At 35.1% G+C, this 19,474-nt stretch overlaps 2 protein-coding genes and 1 long non-coding RNA gene across 5 annotated transcripts in view; 2 read left to right on the top strand and 1 right to left on the bottom strand.

Annotated features, from left to right (window-relative positions):
- The window catches only part of LOC149131453 (uncharacterized), an 8,487-nt gene extending 6,197 nt beyond the window's left edge, over positions 1-2,290 (top strand). Inside the window, exons 3-4 of the long non-coding RNA XR_016237724.1 lie at positions 527-670; positions 2,145-2,290. This is a non-coding gene — a long non-coding RNA (uncharacterized LOC149131453). The remainder of the gene's footprint in view (positions 1-526; positions 671-2,144) is intronic.
- The window catches only part of LOC106882273 (twinkle mtDNA helicase), a 100,555-nt gene that overhangs the window by 28,799 nt on the left and 52,282 nt on the right, over positions 1-19,474 (top strand). The window lies entirely within an intron of this gene.
- On the bottom strand, positions 4,773-19,282 carry LOC106882275 (uncharacterized). 3 transcript variants are annotated; one of them, XM_014932894.3, is made up of 7 exons: positions 13,869-19,282; positions 13,488-13,562; positions 11,222-11,268; positions 9,595-9,717; positions 6,685-6,807; positions 5,932-6,054; positions 4,773-4,971 (listed from the first exon to the last, which is right to left on the bottom strand). In XM_014932894.3, exons 2-7 carry the CDS (start codon positions 13,552-13,554, stop codon positions 4,822-4,824), a joined length of 633 nt encoding a protein of 210 aa, XP_014788380.1. In that variant the 5' UTR covers positions 13,555-13,562; positions 13,869-19,282; the 3' UTR covers positions 4,773-4,821. The 3 variants fall into 3 exon arrangements, with proteins under 3 accessions (XP_014788380.1, XP_014788379.1, XP_089194844.1); XM_014932893.3 differs by having other exon boundaries at positions 15,399-19,282; XM_089338718.1 differs by lacking the exon at positions 4,773-4,971 and adding an exon at positions 5,521-5,698 and having other exon boundaries at positions 15,399-19,282.

Raw genomic sequence — 19,474 nt, 5'->3', positions numbered from 1 at the left:
GAGAGAGAGAGAGAGAGATGTGTGTGTGCATATGTATGTATGTATGTATGAATGGATGGCTGGACAGATGGATGAATGGGTGTATATATATATATATATATATATGACATAGGAATAGGTATGTAAATCAGCTCTATTACAATTATATAATGCTAAGCTAATATGCAGATACACATGCACACACACACATACACACTTATACTCACATGCACACATACACACTCAAACACATTTATAAAGAAGTTTGTGTCTATATATTTTACATTAGATGCATTAAATAAAAATGAATACAAATGGCCATATATTCTACCCTTTCGGAGCGCATCAAACAATTTCATAATTACAGTTGTAACTAAAAATGCAGAAATATAACGTTTGAAAATGAACGAATTTCAAAAAGGATGAAATCCATTGCAGATAACTTATTAATAGCATGGTTTCTCTCTATAGATAATCGCCCAAAATATCAATTTATCAATTCATATTAGATGCTTATTCTTTTATTATTTCCTTAATTCTTTTTTAGATGAATGTCCTTGCAAAGGCTGCAAGATTTATGGTCAATGCGTCTGCAGTAGGACACTTTGGATTTCCAATCTACTCGAGATTTGTTCAATTAAAATGTGTTTGTGGTTCAATGATAGATGGAATGTAGTCGGTTCACACATTGGTAAGCGCTGGAATATTGTCGTCAGCGATTAATATTTTGTAATATTTCTATCATAATGACAAATTCACGTATTTTGAGGGAGAGTAAACTCAGTTAAATCAAGTCCATTACTCGACTAATTTTCTACAAAACATGTGACATTCTCATTGTGATAGAATTGAATTATTTTGAAATATTTGCGGCTTTGTTGTTTTCATGGGTTTATTGCTTGGTCTGTATCAGCATTTTGACTTTGACGTATATACTGTCCATGCAGAGGCTTCTATCTCCACTGCTCCTCAGCTTGTTTTACCCCTTTCTTTTTTGCAATCTGTTTGATCCGTTTTGCCTGTTTGGTGGCAGTAGTTTCAGGTTTTTCATCTAATTCAGGGTTAATGCCAAGTTCCCTTGACATTAGAATGTGATATTTTGCTGCTTTCATGTTTGTACACAAGCCACAGCATCCAGTCCTCTGTACCTGTTCATTGCTATTGTGGAGATCTTATAGCACAGTTCTACCTGCATCATTCCTCTTCCCCAATTACTTATAGGTAGGTACAGACGATCTATGTCTGCTTTTGGATGGTCATGTTCTTAGATGTTAGTTTTCTTGTCTTCCTGTCCAGTGAGAGAGCAGTGCATGCTATCAAAATGACACATGGCAAAATATACGAAGCCCAATATTCCCATCATGCCTACCCGTCTGATAAGAGTACACATGCATCACAACTATATATGTGCGAAATGGTGATCTCATATCAAGATAAACACTACATGACCTTGCAGGTGGGGGCCCAGTTAGAATTGTCTTCACATCATGTAGCTCATCCCACTCAAAAGGTCACTGAATAAGGGATGTTGAACGAAATGTTCAACCAATGTTTCCAGAGGGGAATTATTCAAACCCCAAAGAATTCCTCTCAACACATAATTATGATGCTCCCCCACTACTTCTGCTCGTGATCAGAGATGCACATTTTGTCAGCCACTAAGGGACATTCTCAATTGGTTAGGGTCAAACAACTGACAAACAAATCTGTGGTATTGAGCAGAATATTTGCTGTAGCCCATCTTTTATATATTATTATCATTATCTTCAGGCCTTGTGCCAATAGTAGAAAGGGGTTATTGCTATTATTATTATTATTAGTAGTAGTAGTAGTAGTAGCAGCAGCATTAACTCTGTAAGCTAGCAGAATTGTTTCCCCACCGAGGAAAACGTTTAGCGGTCTTTCATCCTGAGCTCAAATTCCACAAAGTTCGGCTTTGCCTTTCAGCCCTCACTGTCGTTGAAATAAGTATCAGTTGAATAATGGAGTTGATGTGAGCCTTACATTTTATCTGGTGGGTGGAGGTCAATAAAATAAAGAACCAGTTTAATATTGGGGTCGAATAAATGACTTTCTGCTCCACGAAAGAAAACTAGGGATCTTCTACCTCAGTTAAAAAATATTGTTTTATAACATTTCTGTATTTACGTTATTTTTCTTTTTAGATTGTGATAGCGTACCAACGGTATTCAGACAGCGAAACTATGTTATCGGTGGAACAATACCTTGTGTATTTTAATAATTATTCTATGATTATTTTACTACATGTGGATGCAAAACCGAATGTATATTAAATAAAACATTGACGAAACACATTTCTTTATTATTTTATGAGTTGCAAATTGTAATCACAGGTATACATGCACACACACACCCATGTATGCATACTTATATTTATATAAGCTTACGAGGGTTTGAACATTTTATCTTTCTCCCAACCTCACTTGTGTCATGTAGTTTGTGGAAAGGAAAAATTAGAAACATTTTCTAACCACATGTTTCTATATGTTTGCTCAATGGAATTTGGTGAACATTAGTGTTCTGGATTTGTTGTCTGTGGACTCGTGAGCATTCCGATAATGTGTTCCCCGTCTTGCCAATATAAAGTTCCTCGCAATTAGGGCATTTAATGCAGTAGATAAAATTTCTGTCCATTTTTCGTTCTAATGGATCTTCCTGTATGCAGGTATTGACACATTCCACATCTGTTATCATAACACTTGGATACTGTGAATGTGTTGACTCGTTTGTTCATATTGAATTTTGCCTTTTGCTTAAGATAAGCGTTTGATTAGTTATTATGGTGCAAAGCTGTATCGGCCTTTGCCTATCCTTTAGATAACATCAGTGGCATGGGGAGGGGAGGCTGGTATGCATGGTCAATTGCTGGTCTTCCGTAAACAACCTTACCTGGACTTGTGTCTCGGTGGGAAGCTTTCTAGGTGCACTCCTATGGTCATTCATGACTGAAGGAGTCTTGTTTGTGTGTGTGTGTGTAATATATATATATATATATCAAAATAAGCAACACGGATTTTAAAGATGATTGCAGTACGCACGTTTCATGCTACTCCATTTATTTAAGTAATGCGAGCATTACATTAAATGCAATATGTAGAGCAATCTTCAGCTGCACGAAAATGCAGAAAATGCAAGTAGGAGGAAGAATACATAAAAATCCATCTTGACATAGCCAAGTCTATCAAGCTAGTATATATATATATATATATATATATATATATATATATATATATATTTTTATGTTTTCCTTTAATTTTTTGCACTGACAAGAATGGTAATACATAACTATTTTAATTATTATTATTATAATTAATGTTTTTTCTTACATGTTTGTATTACCATTTGAAACGGTCGTATGTGGAAATTAATTCTAATTTGAACTTTTAACATCTTCTCTTCTCCAGTTTTCTAATTGTTAGTGTTTTATATAAAATTTTATCTTATACATGCCTGTAACAAACTTTTTAGTTATATATATATATATATATATATATATATATATAGAGAGAGAGAGAGAGAGAGAGAGAGAGTTACAAATGTCAATCCATTACGGTCGTTTCTAACAACTCCTATAATTGATTAACGAAAATGAAATAGTAGCAGAGTCACTGTAAATGATTTTGCCCTGTGGATTTTAAACTATGTTGAGTCATTCTTATTGTCCTCTATTTTGAAGTTCATGAATTCATCTGACAGAAACGGTTTCTTTACAATGATGTAATGTTTTCATTAATTAATTAAAGGAGTTGTTAAAAACGACCGTAATTGATTGACACCTGTACCTCTTTGTTACTCATTTATATTTTATTCACCTGTCTCAGAATCTGCCCTTGGACAGTATTTTTAATATAAAATACATGTCTGAAGAGCTAAGACCGGATTTCTTCACTTCGCTCGGTCTAATTATCTACATACACTGCAACAATATCATTCACCCGGTACTTATCTACCAAGTTTGATACTTACTTAATATTGTTGTGTGTATATATAATTCCGACCTAACGAGGTGCTTCAATTTAAGTACCTAATTCAACTGAATCTTACCTATATCTATATGTAAAGAAAAGGGAGGTAGTCAAGTTTTTTATGAATATTTATCTAGCGTTTTAGTCCTTTTGAGGCATTCATCAAGAATAATTGGGTTTTTAAAGAAAATTCATGTTTTATAAATACGTGAGTTAGTTAAAAAAAAATCTGAAGGCTGAGCTTGTTTTCTAGGGTTTTGGGAAGATACACACACACTCACATGTATATGTACACTCACATGTATATGTACACTCACATGTATATGTACACACACATACACATATATGTGTGTGAGTGTGTGTGTGTGTATGTGTGTGTATATGAGTGTGTATAGCAACCAAATCTTCCTCACATCACATTGTCATCTTAAAAAATGGAAAGGACATATTCAATATTCAAGTCTTTGAAATATGAAAAGATGGCATGATTGTGACTGGAATATTAATCTTAAGATTTTAGGCCTCTGCGATGAAGGCTAACCTGAATTTAAACAACAGCAACAACAAAATTGTTGTGTGGAAGTAAAACACCCCTATTGGTTGGCTTCTAATGGACTGTGCCACAATATAAATGGACATATACAGAGAGTGGTGTAGAGTAATATAAAGCTGAGAGTTGCATATTGTCAAGGGTTATTACCAGAATCTTGAGTAGAACAATTTGCAAGGATATTATCATTATCCCGTGATATCGTACGTTGAACGTGCGATACAACAAAAATAATATGAATAAAACAACTGATAAAATAACAGTCAATGTTAAAAAGGTATTCTTTTCTTTGAAAAAAAAATATTCTCATATAATAAGATTTTGTGAAAGAATTGATTCATGAAATGTGGCCGTGTTTGTTTCAGTATTATCTCTCTGCTGGATACCGACTGAGTCGCAAAACTGCTTAAAGTGGGTGTGTTCTAATTGCTTCATAACATTGTTGAGAGCATATATCTGGAAGGCAATAAATAATATTGTTAAGTTAGTGCTAACATATTCAACGTAGGAAAGACATATGCAAACAAACATAAAAACAAATGTAAACAGATAGACAGGCATACAGATAGATAGATAAGTAGACAGATATATATATATATATATATATATATATATACATATACATATAGATTAATATATAGGAAGGTTAGTGTAAGCATTTAATTCTGGGAATATTAACTAGCTAATTAGAAATAAAGACCATAATTACATTGCAAAACTGCACTCAGAGCTCCTTTTATGTGGTTAGCTTCTCTCCCCTGCTATGCTGATGATACAAATTTATCTAAAGCAAACAAGAACCCTGAAGATATCTCAGTAGTATGATTAAGTAATGAGTTTGATAGAGGTGCCCTTCTTATGATTCTTGCCATGATGTGGGTTCATCTCATATATCAGATAGAAATTTGTTTATACCTCATAGGTTTCTGAGGCCTTTTGGCAATGTATTGGAAAGTTGCAGATTTTTGGACACTAAGTTGTGTTGGGAACTTACTCTGGGCAGAGACGACAGGATTTTTGATATTATGCAGTGACATTCAGTCCAGTGATTGGTATGGATTTCAATTTCAAAGTTGGTAGCTAGATCTCCTCGGATTCCAGCCAACTTGTATATCCAGAAACAGGATCAGGAATCGAGTCTAAAATAGCGCTGCCCTGACATGACCACAGCCTCTGGCTGAAACTAATAATAGAATATATATACATATGGGAAGACATTTGCTCAAGGTACAGGTACGAGGACTTGAAATCACTTGTTTGGGAAGCCAACACACACACATATACGAGGTATGAGTGTGCGTGTGTGATTACATTATTGAATGTTTCTTTCATTTTTAAGACCATAGAGATAGAATTGAGAGATATTGGGCTACTATTACTTGACTCCCTCGTTGGCTCATGTATGCATAAACTTACCTCGTGGCGTTGTTTATTTTTCATTTCTTCATCTTTTTGTTTTTGAAGTAACTTCTCTCGTCTTAATTCATGTTTCATCTTCTTTTGTTTAAAGATAGTATCTCTCCAAGAATTTCCCAAAGTCTGAAATTCAGAAAAATGAAATATTTATGAATTTCACTTGCTAGCCCTTCTTTATACTAATTGTGTGTGTGTTTGTGCACGTGTAGATATAGATAAAGAGATATAGGCCTATATAGATAGATAACTATATGTGTTGGAAACTTATGAAAGAATAAAAAAATATATGCATATAAATGTAAGTGTATGTATGTGTGTGCACATGTTTGTACGTATGTTTGTAGTTGTATGTGTGTGCATAAATGGAAAAAGTTGATAGTTATTTTGAAGTTTATCAGTAAGAAAATCCGGCTTAGACTGAAAAATTCATTAGTCAGGTACTTTTTATACACTTGTCCCACTAATGGATAGCGAGTTCAATATTGGTGTGGTTTACAAAGTTGTGATTTTTTAAGGAAAGAAAGGAAGTATTGAGGAATATAAGACTGAAAACATTTTAATGAAGAGCAGATGAACAAGAAAAAGATTTCAAATCACACACAGCCAATGCTTAAATGTTTGAATTGATTATGATGTGGTTGTTGATGATGATGATGATGAGGAGGAGGAGGAGGAGGAGGAGGGATATATATATATATATATATATATAGACAAAAGACACAAACACACACATACAGAAAGTGAGATAGGTACCTCTTGATGCTTATTTTTCGTTTCTTCGTCTTTTTGTTTATGATGCAATTTCTCTCGTCTTAGTTCATGTTTTATCTTCTTCTGTTGCTTTGAGACATTATCTCTCCGTACATTATCCATACACTGAAATTCAAAAACAATGGACATTTACCCTTTTCCTCAAATAAAACAACTACATGAGTTTAGAATATGCAAAATATACAGTAGAAACCACTTCAGAGATTAGGTTTATGCTGATGATGGATGCTGGCATTTGTTGCTGCAATTGGAGACACTGGTGTTCAAGGTGGTTGGTGTAGCTGATAGTATAAAGGCGTCCTACAAATTTAACCGTCATTACCAAAGTATAGAATGGGTGCCAAAAGAACGTTAGTCATCATTTTGCTGCGTGAAATTTGGGAGCAATCCCAGCCAATGAAATTATTTTCAAATTTATTTACATTATTGTTTCTATTGAATAAAAGTGATTTTCAGGAGATTATTAAGACATCTCTTGTATGATAATAGATATAAATAAGAAACCTACAAGTAAAAATATTGAAGTGATGATAATTTGACCAAAAGACAAGACAAAGGGAAGAGAGGTGAAATATCTAATCTCACCCATATATACATGTCCACTAACACACACAAACATATGTATTTATATATATATAATCCTAATATAAAGACAAGGAAATCCGTTAACACATATTTAATGATTCATTACAATTGTTTCTGTACCAACTCTGCTTGCAAAACCAGTTTGCACAATGTTCGAAGTGACTATTTACGTAATGTTTGTGGTTTTAGAGATATGAGTGGTATTTCTGATGAAGTGCCACCTCTAAAGTCTAAAACTGCAAACATTACGTAAATTTTCACTTTGAATATTGCGTAAACGGGTGTTGCAAGCCAGAGTTGGTACAGAAACAATTGTAGCGAATCATTAGATATGCATTAAAGGATTTCTTTGTCTTATTATTTGGACAATAGTTTACTCTTCGCTACACCCACACAGTGGTTTTACCATAGTGAAAGCTGGATTTTTTACACTTGATGAATTTCAGTATTAGTCTGGAATCCGACAGTGTTGATGGCCCAGAACTTGGGTTGTGTGCTTTCCTGGAAATACCCTATCTTTATACTCTACCAGGACCTAAGATATGTATATACATACATATATATATAATTCCACATTGTTCTTCCTTCTCCCCACCCCAACCAACCTCCCACACTGTCCCCTAAAATAGCAAACATTCCTTAGCTACACACAAGACAGAAAAAATGCCAAAAAGACTGGTTGGTTTGTCTCCAATGTTTTGTAAATTCTTAAATATATCTCCTTCTGTGTGTGTATATATATATATATATATATATATATATAGTGTAGTATATTGTCACTTAAGTGTGGCTGACCCCTAGGGGTGGATGTTACTGTTGCTTTTAGCCCCAGGAGGACATCTCGTCCAGCTGGCTTATCGACACACCACTGTGTCCTGTTTGCCAAGGGAAGTTATCCCTCTCACCATGATCTGTAGCACGAACGGATCCGGATTTCAGGGTTATTTCCCTTCGTCGGCGTTCGACAGCCGCTGACCTTGGTGAGAGAGACAAAATCCTGGCAATCTTATATCTACTTTTCCAGTGAAATTCTTCACTGATATCGAAAAGGTGAAAACAAGCAATGTTAATTCTCTAAATGAAGTATTAACAGTAACTGCACGATAAAGTGTAGTATATTGCCAGTTAAGTGTGGCTGACCCCTAGGGGTGGATGTTACTGTTGCTTTTAGCCCCAGGAGGACATCTCCTCCAGCTGGCTTATCGACACACGACTGTGTCCTGTTTGCCAAGGGAAGTTATCCCTCTCACCATGATCTGTAGCACGAACGGATCCGGATTTCAGGGTTATTTCCCTTCGTCGGCGTTCGACAGCCACATGGTGAGAGGGATAACTTCCCTTGGCAAACAGGACACAGTCGTGTGTCGATAAGCCAGCTGGAGGAGATGTCCTCCTGGGGCTAAAAGCAACAGTAACATCCACCCCTAGGGGTCAGCCACACTTAAGTGGCAATATACTACACTTTATCGTGCAGTTACTGTTAATACTTCATTTAGAGAATTAACATTGCTTATATACATATATATATACATATACCAAACAAACATGATTTTCATTGAACTCCTAATACTTTTTGTTGAATACTTTCTTGTAAACTGTTTTTAACATTTCTTATCATTATCAAAGAATGTATATATATATTTTAATACTTTTGTGACAACCAGTACTTAACACAACAAAGTTTATACATTTTACTTTTGACACATCCTCCATATTCGTTCAACCCTGCATCTTCAGGTTTCCACCTGTTTCGGTCTCTTCAAATTCATTGAATGAACTGATCTTCAACTCTGAATACGATGTAAAAATTTCACCTGGAAGAGTTTTCCACCAGTAAAGGTTGAAATTCTTTGAGTAAGGACTAATGGATCTGTCCACAAGACAACAAAGAATACTGGGATGAAATAGTAATTATATAATTGACTAAATAAATAGCTTTGTGTTTAAAACTAGTGTTTTATTTTTACTTAACAAAAAAGGATATTTTGGCCAATCCAATAGACAGATAGACAGATAGATAGATAGTTTAGAATAGATGGAGCAGGTAGAGTGAAGCAGTATTATATGTTAGAAGCCAAATTTTCCTTAAACCATATACTACTGTCTTAAAAATGTCACCATATTGAATAAAATACAATTAGGTGACGAGTGGAATGTCTTTGGTTATAGATCTTCATCAGAACTGACTTAAGATTAAACACCACCACTAACAACAACAACAACAACAACAATAGCAATCACATCAACTATACAAATTCTTCGTAAAAGAATAAGTCGATACAAGTAATTTGTAGTTGAGTAACTTACTGTTTCATAAGTCTTTGGCTGTTTAACTGTTGATGAACGCTTTTCGAAATTTTTTTCACGTTTGTTCACAAGTTTTATCTTCTGAGAAAATGGTTCATCAGTCACTGAACTTCTGAAGAAATTCTATCAAAAAGACAATAAAAAGGAAACAATTTCACATATTAATCTCTGCCTCCATATATCTGACTTCCATGAAATTTTGAGAAACAAGTGTGCTGTAAGTTCTTTTTTAATATTCCCTGCATTGGAAAGCGGCAAGCAACATTAGCACGCCGGACGAAATGCTTAGCTGTATTTCGTCTGTCTTTACATTCTGCGTTCAAGTTCCACCGAGGTCGACTTTGCCTTTCTTCCTTTCGGGCTCAATAAATTAAGTACCAGTTGCGTACTGGAGTCAATCTAATCAACTGGCCCCTTCCTTCAAAATTTCGGGCTTTGTGCCTTGAGTAGAAAAGAATATTCCCTGCATTGAGAATGTCAGCACTAACTCAACTATTGTTTTGTATGTGTATGGTGTTTCTGCGATATTTATTCTCTAAGCAATTTGATATTCTGTACCAACCGGTGCGTATTCTTGCACATTAACTTGGTGAATCATTCAACACCACTTTGGCAAGTAAGTCTTGAGGTAAAATATACTGAAGTATGTTCGGGATTATCTCCAGTACTTTCTCAAACGCTTAAGATAAATTGAGTTCAAAGCCAATATCTTTGCAAGTATTTTGCTAGTCTGTACCTAATGGCTTTCATAGCTCAAGTTGATATGGTTGTTTGACATGCTATAGGTCTTAGAATATACCATCATGATTCCTGCAATTTCTAGCACAGTAAATTACAGGTGTGATATCTTTGAATTTGTTTCAAAAAGAGAGATGAAGACTATGATAGAATAGTGAAAATATATTTACTGAACAAGCAAATACTATTATGTGTATAAAGAAGAAAGGAAAATTATACGTAATATTCTGGGAAAATTACTCAGAATTGGGAATCAAATTTGTAAATATTGTTTAGCAACTAGCAGAAAATGTATCCTTTCTGTTTGCGTTCACTTTTTGAAATTTTAAAATTAAGTGAAAATTTTCAAATTTAATGTGATTTTTCACTCTGAATCTGATGTTGTTATTTGCTTGTTCCAGAAAAAGTTTAGAAATATGTTACAGACGTTTAAAGTACCATATAGTAGTGAGGGTGCATGGCCTAGTGGTTAGTGTGTTGCACTCACGATTGTGAGAACGTGGTTTTAATTCCTGAACCAGGGGTGGGGTTCCGTAACTAATACTGCTGTGGATCTTATTCATTTCATCTGTCTTTGTTGCGGGCGAGAATGTCGAAATTGTTGACTGCCTAACTTACTTTGTAATGTGATCCAAAGCAACAAGGACATAATTTATATTAAATTACTCTTTTCATTTAAAGCTTTGAAAAAGTTATTTCAGGAATTTTTAGAGATTTTATCAGTGGGCGTTATATATTTAAGTGAAAGTAAAAAGGGCTTTTACTCTGCTTCTCTACTTTATATCGACCAACAAGAAATAGCGAAAACAACCTCAGCAGTACCTCAGTTTGCTCAAAGACAAAATACCCGAAAGCAATGAAAGAGATTGATATTGATGCTTATACTCACCGAATATGTTTTCTTGCAATTTGAGATATTAGTACTTGGTACGGTAACTGGAAATATATATAAGATGTTTAACACAGTCTTCAATGATAATGGTGGTAGTGGTAGTGGGGGTGGCAGTGGTTATAATGAGTATGATGGTGAATTGCTGTTGTCTAACTCACTGTTTTTCACAAGGGTTGCCTGTGAGGATCGAAAGGGAGATGAGGAATATCCTGTTTAAGATGGTTTTAAGCTTGTTCAACACCCAGGCAAAGCAAAAAGAATTAAGCGAATGCAAACTCTTTTGTCCTCTCATTAATAAGGCGGAAAAAATTGTCATTAATATTTGTAGGAACCTGATATTTGCCAGTTTGAGAAGCACTAATTTAGTCAGAAGCCAACCCTGACCCTGTAGACGTGTGATTGATGCAATTCACTGGCACCATTCTGCCTTTTATTTAGGCATAGAATCTAGATTATCTATTGCAATTTATTTTTCATTAAGATGAGTAGGGTATTATATGAAAAAGATTTGACTGATAGTATTATAGCAATGTAGAGTGACTGCATTGGGGTTCCTTTCATGATTTGGTGGTGTTCAGGAAGATTATTCTTGGGCAGAGAAAAGGAAGAGAGACCCAATGGTTGCATAGATATTCCTTCTTAGCTTGTATTTTTAGTACGTAGCTATATAGTGAATGGATAGAAATTAATATATTTTAGCCTTTTCTTGCTATCAGCGATTTCTTACTATTTCAATGGCACCTAAAAGCGAATCGGTGACATATGCAATGGTATTTTCACACAGATTCATGACAATAGTTTGTCTCTTTACTCTATACACCTTGACCGTTGTCATGCATTGAATTTCTTTCGTTATGGCAACTGTTAGAACACTTGTTTCCCATAAAAGTTATATTAATCGAATATATATATATTCTTTATTCTTTTACTTGTTTCAGTCATTTGACTGCAGCCATGCTGGAGCACCGCCTTTAGTCGAACAAATCGACCCCAGGAATTGTTCTTTGTAAGCCTAGTCTCTTTTTGCCGAACTGCTAACTGATGGAGACGTAAACACCAACATCGGGTGTCAAGCGATAGTGGGGTGGGGTGACACATACATACATACATATACGATGGGCTTCTTTCAGTTTACGTATGCCAAATCCACTCATAAGGGTAGAAGACACTTGCCCAAGAAGCCACGCAGTGGAACTGAACCCTGAACTATGTGGGTGGTAAGCAAGCTACTTACTACACAGACAGATAGATATTGAGTAATGGAGGAAAGTGAAATGGGAAAAAAATCTTTCCAAAACATATTGCTTTCAGTCACTTTTGAGACTGCCGATCTACAATGAAGCCCAGTCTAATGGATCCCCCACCATCATTCTATACAACTGTAGAATCCCTTCTAATGTCTGCTCGCTAATCAATGCATTAAAAAGAAGGTGCTCATTCTACGAATGCACAAACCTTTCATTAGATAGGAACTACACCCAGTTTGAATGGAAATTTTACGAACATGTCCATTCATTAAAAAACCCCAATAAGCACAAATCTATATCCCTAGCTGAAATGACATGGGGCTTTAGAGCTGAGGAAATCCCATGTGAAATTTCTTGGTTTGGGAACTGCTTCCCCCTATATGAGCGGAAGGGGTAAATACCACATACCCTCAAAATCATAAACACTAGGGATAATGTGGTAAACTAACATAATGACATTTTGATAAGACGTCCGCGTAAATAGAATAGAACTTTGGGAAATTTTCATTAGCTTAGTTGTTTTTGATTTTTTTCTTCTGATTTACCTTCTCTCCTTTTTACCTTTGAACACTGATATTTTACATCCTGACTCCCTCACATATACCCACCCATTGTTTAGTTCATTTCAACAATATTCGTCAGGATCTATTACTTCTAGCCTACCCCAGATGCATAAAAAGTAAAGTGTGTTTGTGTGAGAGAGAGAGCTGATCTGAATCAAAACAATGTTTCAGAAACAAAGGAACGATGCATTAAAGTAGTTCTAGAATATACTATACTTTAAAACAAAGAGGAGATGGTCAAAGTTGGAACGCTTTTGATGATAATGTTGCTTATATCACCAGGTTAAGCTATTTTAGAGATAAACAACAACAAAGGACAGGTGAGGAAATATAATCCTGTACAGATTTGGCAAAAATAAAACTATACGTTGTAACTGTAAGACTTTCAGCTTAATGAGGGATGGTCATATTTTAAAAAAGAATTGTGTGTGATATTTGAAATAGAGGACTTACCAATGTTGAATGTGCCAAAAATATTTGGCTTGACTCCGATACTGGAATGTGCCTTGAGTCGTGACATTTTCGGTTCTGAAGTTATAATAAAAACGAAAGATTATTTTAAGAACTAACAATGCACCTTGGTGTTGCCCTGGTATTATGACCTACAGCCACATTGTATTTGTTCCTTTCTTATGGACAGAATCGGCACACAAGGAGTATCAAGCAAACCACTCTTCTTTATAAACGTTTTTCGGTCATTCTCTGATGAAAACCTTGTACAATGGCAGCTTAGATTAGAAAGAAATCCCAACATTGACCTCAAAATTGTGTGACCCAGCCTCGTTTTAGTGTTAATTTTTGTAGTAAAATAGGGTTGCTGTACAAAAGACTTACTTTATGCTGGTAGCCGAAAGATTGCTCAATCATTTGGTATCTCATGCAGTAATATTGGCAACTCAATAAGATGGCGAACTGGCAAAAATATTAGCATGCTGGGTGAAATGTTTAGCAGTGTTCCGTCTGTCTTTACGTTGTGAGTTCAAATTCCGCTGAGGTTGACTTTGCCTTTCATTCTTTCAGAATCGATAAATTAAGTGCCAGTTGCATACTGGGGTTGTTCTAATCGACTGGCCTCCTCCCCAAAATTTTGGGCCTTATGCCTAAAGTAGAAAAGAATATTGGCAACTCAGAGTAGTCACCTTATTCCTTTCCACATCGGCTTTGATGAGCGTAAGGTTATATAATCAGATTGTTACCTAACACTCCGTTGTTTTCCTAGCGCAAAACCGATTGGTAAGATCAGCCGTGATGGATATATAATACTGTACATTTCGGATAATATATATATATATATATATGTATACTTACATATAAGAGACCAGAGTGTACATATATATATAGAGAGAGAGAGAGAAGGGGGGGGGAGGAGAGAAATATTAAGTATATGATTTAATTTATTAAACAGAGTTCAACAAATTCGTTCATATTTACGTAAATGGAGGAGATTACATGTTAATAATTTTTTTATTCATGTAGCTATACAATTGTTTCATACGGAAAGACAAAACATTCCTATTCAAGAATCCTAGTTGTCGTAAAGTACTCGTCAATAGCTAAAAATTTTTTAAAAAACGTCTTTTTAGTGTTTTTTGTTTTTTTTTAATAGCTACTGACGAGTACTTTCCGACAACTAGGATTCTTAAATAGGAATTTCTTGTTTTTTTTTCTGTATGAAACAATTGTATAGCTACATGAATAAAAAAAAAATTAAATCATATACTTAATATTTCTATATAACTTTTACTCTAATTAAAGGACGAACTCGCATTCAACCCCTTTAAAAAAATATATATATATATATAAACTTATATATATTCTGAAATGTATAGTATTTTAATATCCATCATGGCTGATCTTAGCAATCGGTTTCACATAAAGAATACAATGGAGTAAGATCAGCCCTGATGGATATTTAATACTATACATTTCGGATAATATACCCACTCTACTGACAGATATACGAGTGCCCCCAAAAGTGAGCAGTACTGCCTCCGTGGGGGGGGGGGTGATCCAGAGTGGGCGGCGTTGAATAAAAGTAGGATGATAGGGGGGGGGTGATAGATGTAAAAAAAATATTTAATAGGGCGATCTTACTGTACGAGTCCTAAATATCGGCCTTTTCCGTAAAAAGTGTCTTCGGCGATCTTTACCAAAGATCGGCTTTTTCCGTAAAAAGTGTTGGAGAGAAACAGCGAAACGACGCCATAAAAGCGAAAGACAAACATAGATCGCCTTTAATAGGTTAATTAGGTTTAAGTTTTATTTATGAAATACAGTTGTTTTAAATTTGCTGCAGAAAGTGGTCTCTCTATCTACGAAGCTATCTCTCTCCACACTCACACACTTATGTGTAATTTAACTTACGGATGCGGTGTGTAGAAAGAGCTCCAACATCTATTAAATCCTTCGTGGCGAATCTTTCATCTGTTGGCATAGTTGTTGATTTCTTTGCCGCCTCTTAATAGATATTCATGTAGGTTTATTTTTATATGTAGATATATCGATATTCTATATATATATATAAGTATTCGTAGAGTCATATATACATTTGCGTTCGCAAAATGAGTTTCGAACTAAATGTAGTGATATATAGGTATTATAATTTCAAATAATTCAACATACATACTGCTGTAAGTTAGATATACATATGTCTCAACAGCTCAACATACATTTTGCTGTGATCTTTCTTCAAGTAAGAAAGTAGAAATTACAAAGAGGAACTGCGACGCTTTCCTCCGCACATAAACTAAACCTAACAAGAAATACACATAAATGTGTGTGTGTGTACAGAACTGAGTTGGTGGTTCGCGTCCTTCGGTAACCTATGGTTACTGAAAACAAATCCACGATAAAACCGGAAACGTTTTTAACCTTAAGAAATAAATCTCTAAGTATCATTATGTTGCTTTTATTCCGTCTCTTATCAGTATTAGCTTTCTGTTATTTATGTTGATATGAGGTGAGAAGAGGGTGGATATAGTTTAGCTCTTATCCAACATTCCCATTAATCAAAGAAAGTGCAGCTGTGAGCGATCTCGTTTTTATTCTGACAAAGTGTATCTAGGATTATATTATCGAAAGCAGAGGTTCTCCGACTATCAAATAGTAGTCACCTGAATCCCACCCACACTCACACTGAAAAATATATTATTGAAAATCCCACCTTCCCCATCGCCTTTATGTTTACAAGACAAAAACAGTTTGTGTCCATGTAAATAGTCTTTCTTCACACTGCTGCTGGCCGAGAGAAAACGAGGTACAATTCAAGAAGAGGGGTCCCGGTGCACGCACCCGAGCAAGCTAGTCGTGACTAGTCGATCCTACAACGACGATCTTAGCGCGAATGCGCAAAACATGTACGAGGGTTTTTTTCTAAAGAAAGTAAATAATTTTTTAAAAACAAAGTAAATAATTTTTTTAAAACAAAGTAAATAAATTACACACTAGCTGTTTTTGGTAAAGAATCCATTAAAAAGTCGGTCTTTCAAAATCTACTGTTGTTCAATGGTATCAGTACATGAGGGACATTATAAGTAATTAGTTTTTGCGTAACCCCTACTAAATTGGTGGACTTGGGCAGATCGTAGAAATAGATGAATCTATGATGTGCAAATACAACGGAAGATGGGATAGAGGGGGATAAAAATAGGTTTTTTAGTCTTTGTACCTGACCGTTATTCTGAAACTCTTCCACCACTTATTAAAAAATTTATCAAACCAGGGACGACTATATATTCTGATTGTTGGAGTGCGTCGTACAATGGGATTACTGAAATAACAGTGACTGTTACGATGTTTTAAGAAAAAAAAAAATGATTTACTTTGTTTTAAAAAAAACCCTCATACATGATTTGCGCTAGATAGGCGTTGTAGGATCGACTAGTCACGACTAGCTAGCGCGAGTGCGCGCACCGGGACCACTCTTCTTGAATAGTACCGAAAACGATTTAAAACAATTTTAATTATATAAAACGTGTTAATTTGTCCGCTCCTTTTCAACCTTCAAGCACTCCACTCACCGCCCGGACTCCTTCAATGAGAAATACTGAACTAATGGTTTCGTTCTTCTTGTTGCCAGCCCCAGTTAATCGCTAACATTCCATTCGTTTTCATCATATTTTCCACAGATTTGTGTTCTGCGTTATTGGGAATAAACATTTCCATCCTGTTTAAGATTGAGAAAGATTTAGCTGATCTTTCTGGCAGCTTTGAACGACTATGTAGCATCTCTCTTGCTGACTTATGTACGCGTCGATGCATGTGCGTATGTCTGCATATGTGAGTGTGTACACACGCACACAGCTATTGAGAGAGAGTTGTGCAATAAGTTTTCATAAGCCTGAAAAGTAACAAGCCTTCCTGAATTCTACATTAGGTTTTGTATGTGTGTGTGTGTGGAAAAAAAAGTCAAGGTAGAAAACGCTAAAATAATTTTATAAAAATTTTGATCTGGGATCTGTGCAGAGCTATCCTTTGATGTAGACTGTTTTTTGTTTGGCTTATATATTGCTCTTGACACCCAAAGCAGGTTAGTATATATATCAGGTTCTCTGAAGCACATGTGAAGTTGCTTTTCACTGTGAAACGTTGTCCCTGTTTGAAGGAGAACTCTGATCCCTCAATTAAATTGATGCATATCCCACAGTTGGGTCTTCCGCATTTTTTTACTAAAAGCTTCTGTGTTGTTGTTGAGCGTATTCGGGCTTGTGTTAGGAGACTTTTCATAGATTTAGGTTGTCTCTTGCTTTTTATGGTGGTGTGTGTTTGGAGGATTAAGTCCATTCTGTGGTCCTTTTTTTAGCAGGGTAATGTTTTGAAGGATTGTGTCGAAGGCTTCATTATTAAGAGGGTTGTGTGTGGAGATGTATGGTAGGGCTTTTGATTGTAAATCCTTCTTTAATTTGGGATGTCTGAGTTCCTGGATGTTGAGTTGAAGGCCATAAAACAATGGCTCAAATAACATCCATCCAACCTACACAAGCATGGAAAAATGGACGTAAAGCAAACAAACTTGCATGAGATATGATGAACAGAGAACTTAATGTGCCAAATCCTTTCAATTTTATTACCCTATGACAATCAGATGGTATATTAGCTGAGCGCCATCTCTAATACTAGCAGCTTTTTTTATAGAGTGAAGCTCTGTAAACTTCCAGTTGATGTTAATGTTTACATGTGATCAATCGTATGTTGTGTAGTTATTGTAAATTTAATGAGTAAAACATGTTTTGATATTTCCATCTTAGTATCTAAATTATCTGGTTGTTGGGCATACTAGTTGATATAGCTTTATTTATTTATTTTTTTGGAAGGTAAGCTATGTTCAAGGACAGACCATCTGATATTGAAGGTAGCACATGAAAGCACGTTTTTTCTTCATCTACCACACATAAAAGACGAATCTTTTGCTTCTATCTATTGTTGTGAGTTTGTTCTAAAGTTACCTCTGTTCATACAAATTGTAGTTTTTTTTTCAAACTCTTGCTTATTTAGACATCATTTTTGAGTAGGATATGTTAACCATTGGTTATGGAAGGGAAATAATTTTTTATATCTATTTTTACATCAACTTAAAACTAACCATTCTAAGATTATTCATCACAATATTAGCAATGTCTTTTTCTTTTCTCCCACCCCACCTCACTGTAACTAACTTTGAAATAACTTCAACTAAATAATTTGTGGTACTTATGACTGGTTAGGAAAGAGTTTATTAATTAGTGCTAAGAAATTTCAACTTTTTATTTTACTACTTTAGCTGAAAAGCGGGTTGAATGAGATCGTTACATTTTACTTGAAGCTTTGCACCATCTTTCTTCCCAGTTCATTCTTTGGTGTTTCTCAATCACCTGATTCATGATCTTCATGCTCCCCTTTGACAACAAGGGTATCTAGAATGTAAAGGGATATAACTAACTAGCACAAGCCACTTCTACAACGTGATATGTCGTGTTTAGTTGTCTCTTTACTAGTGACCTACTACTCTCAAAAGAAGGTTAAACAAATACATTTGCTTTTCCTTCTTTGAGAGTCAATAAAGTTAGTTAACGGACACAAAGTAATCGATTCTATACCCACCACCCATAATGTGCAATCTTGTGACACCAAGTATTCACAGCAACAAAGGAAATCAGTCATGATATTTTTCCTCTTCTCTCTCTCTCTCTTCTATTTTTTTCTTTGAGTGGTTTCTTATAGTTTATAGCTAAATGTGCTTTGGGTACATTTTATTATGCAACTAACATTAGAGAGAATGTTTGTGAAAAAACTGGAGAGTCTTCTTCACCTTGTATCAGTGATTTAATTTCTTTGCAAGACAAACTACATTTGCACCGGCACTTGTAAAGTTTCTTCCATTTGTTCCTACTTCTTTTCTTTGAAATAAAAGTTTGACAATCATGGCCAGAATATCTTTAATCATAGACTTGCTGAATCAAGAC

The sequence above is a fragment of the Octopus bimaculoides genome, chromosome 21 (assembly GCF_046866305.1).
Source record: "Octopus bimaculoides isolate indiv1 chromosome 21, ASM4686630v1, whole genome shotgun sequence".
NCBI lineage: Eukaryota > Metazoa > Mollusca > Cephalopoda > Octopoda > Octopodidae > Octopus > Octopus bimaculoides.
The sequence above is the reverse complement of the archived record's forward strand: the minus strand, read 5'-3'. Positions and strand labels throughout refer to the sequence as shown.

Excerpts from the sequence above, each read along its gene's own strand:
- LOC106882275 (XM_014932893.3), bottom strand. The coding sequence starts at position 15,468 with ATGCCAACAGATGAAAGATTCGCCACGAAGGATTTAATAGATGTTGGA. Across the intron at positions 11,269-13,487 it reads TTTTGGCACATTCAACATTG|TTACCGTACCAAGTACTAAT; the intron begins GTAAGTCCTCTA and ends ATATATTTCCAG. Across the intron at positions 9,718-11,221 it reads ATTGCAAGAAAACATATTCG|AATTTCTTCAGAAGTTCAGT; the intron begins GTGAGTATAAGC and ends TCTTTTTGATAG.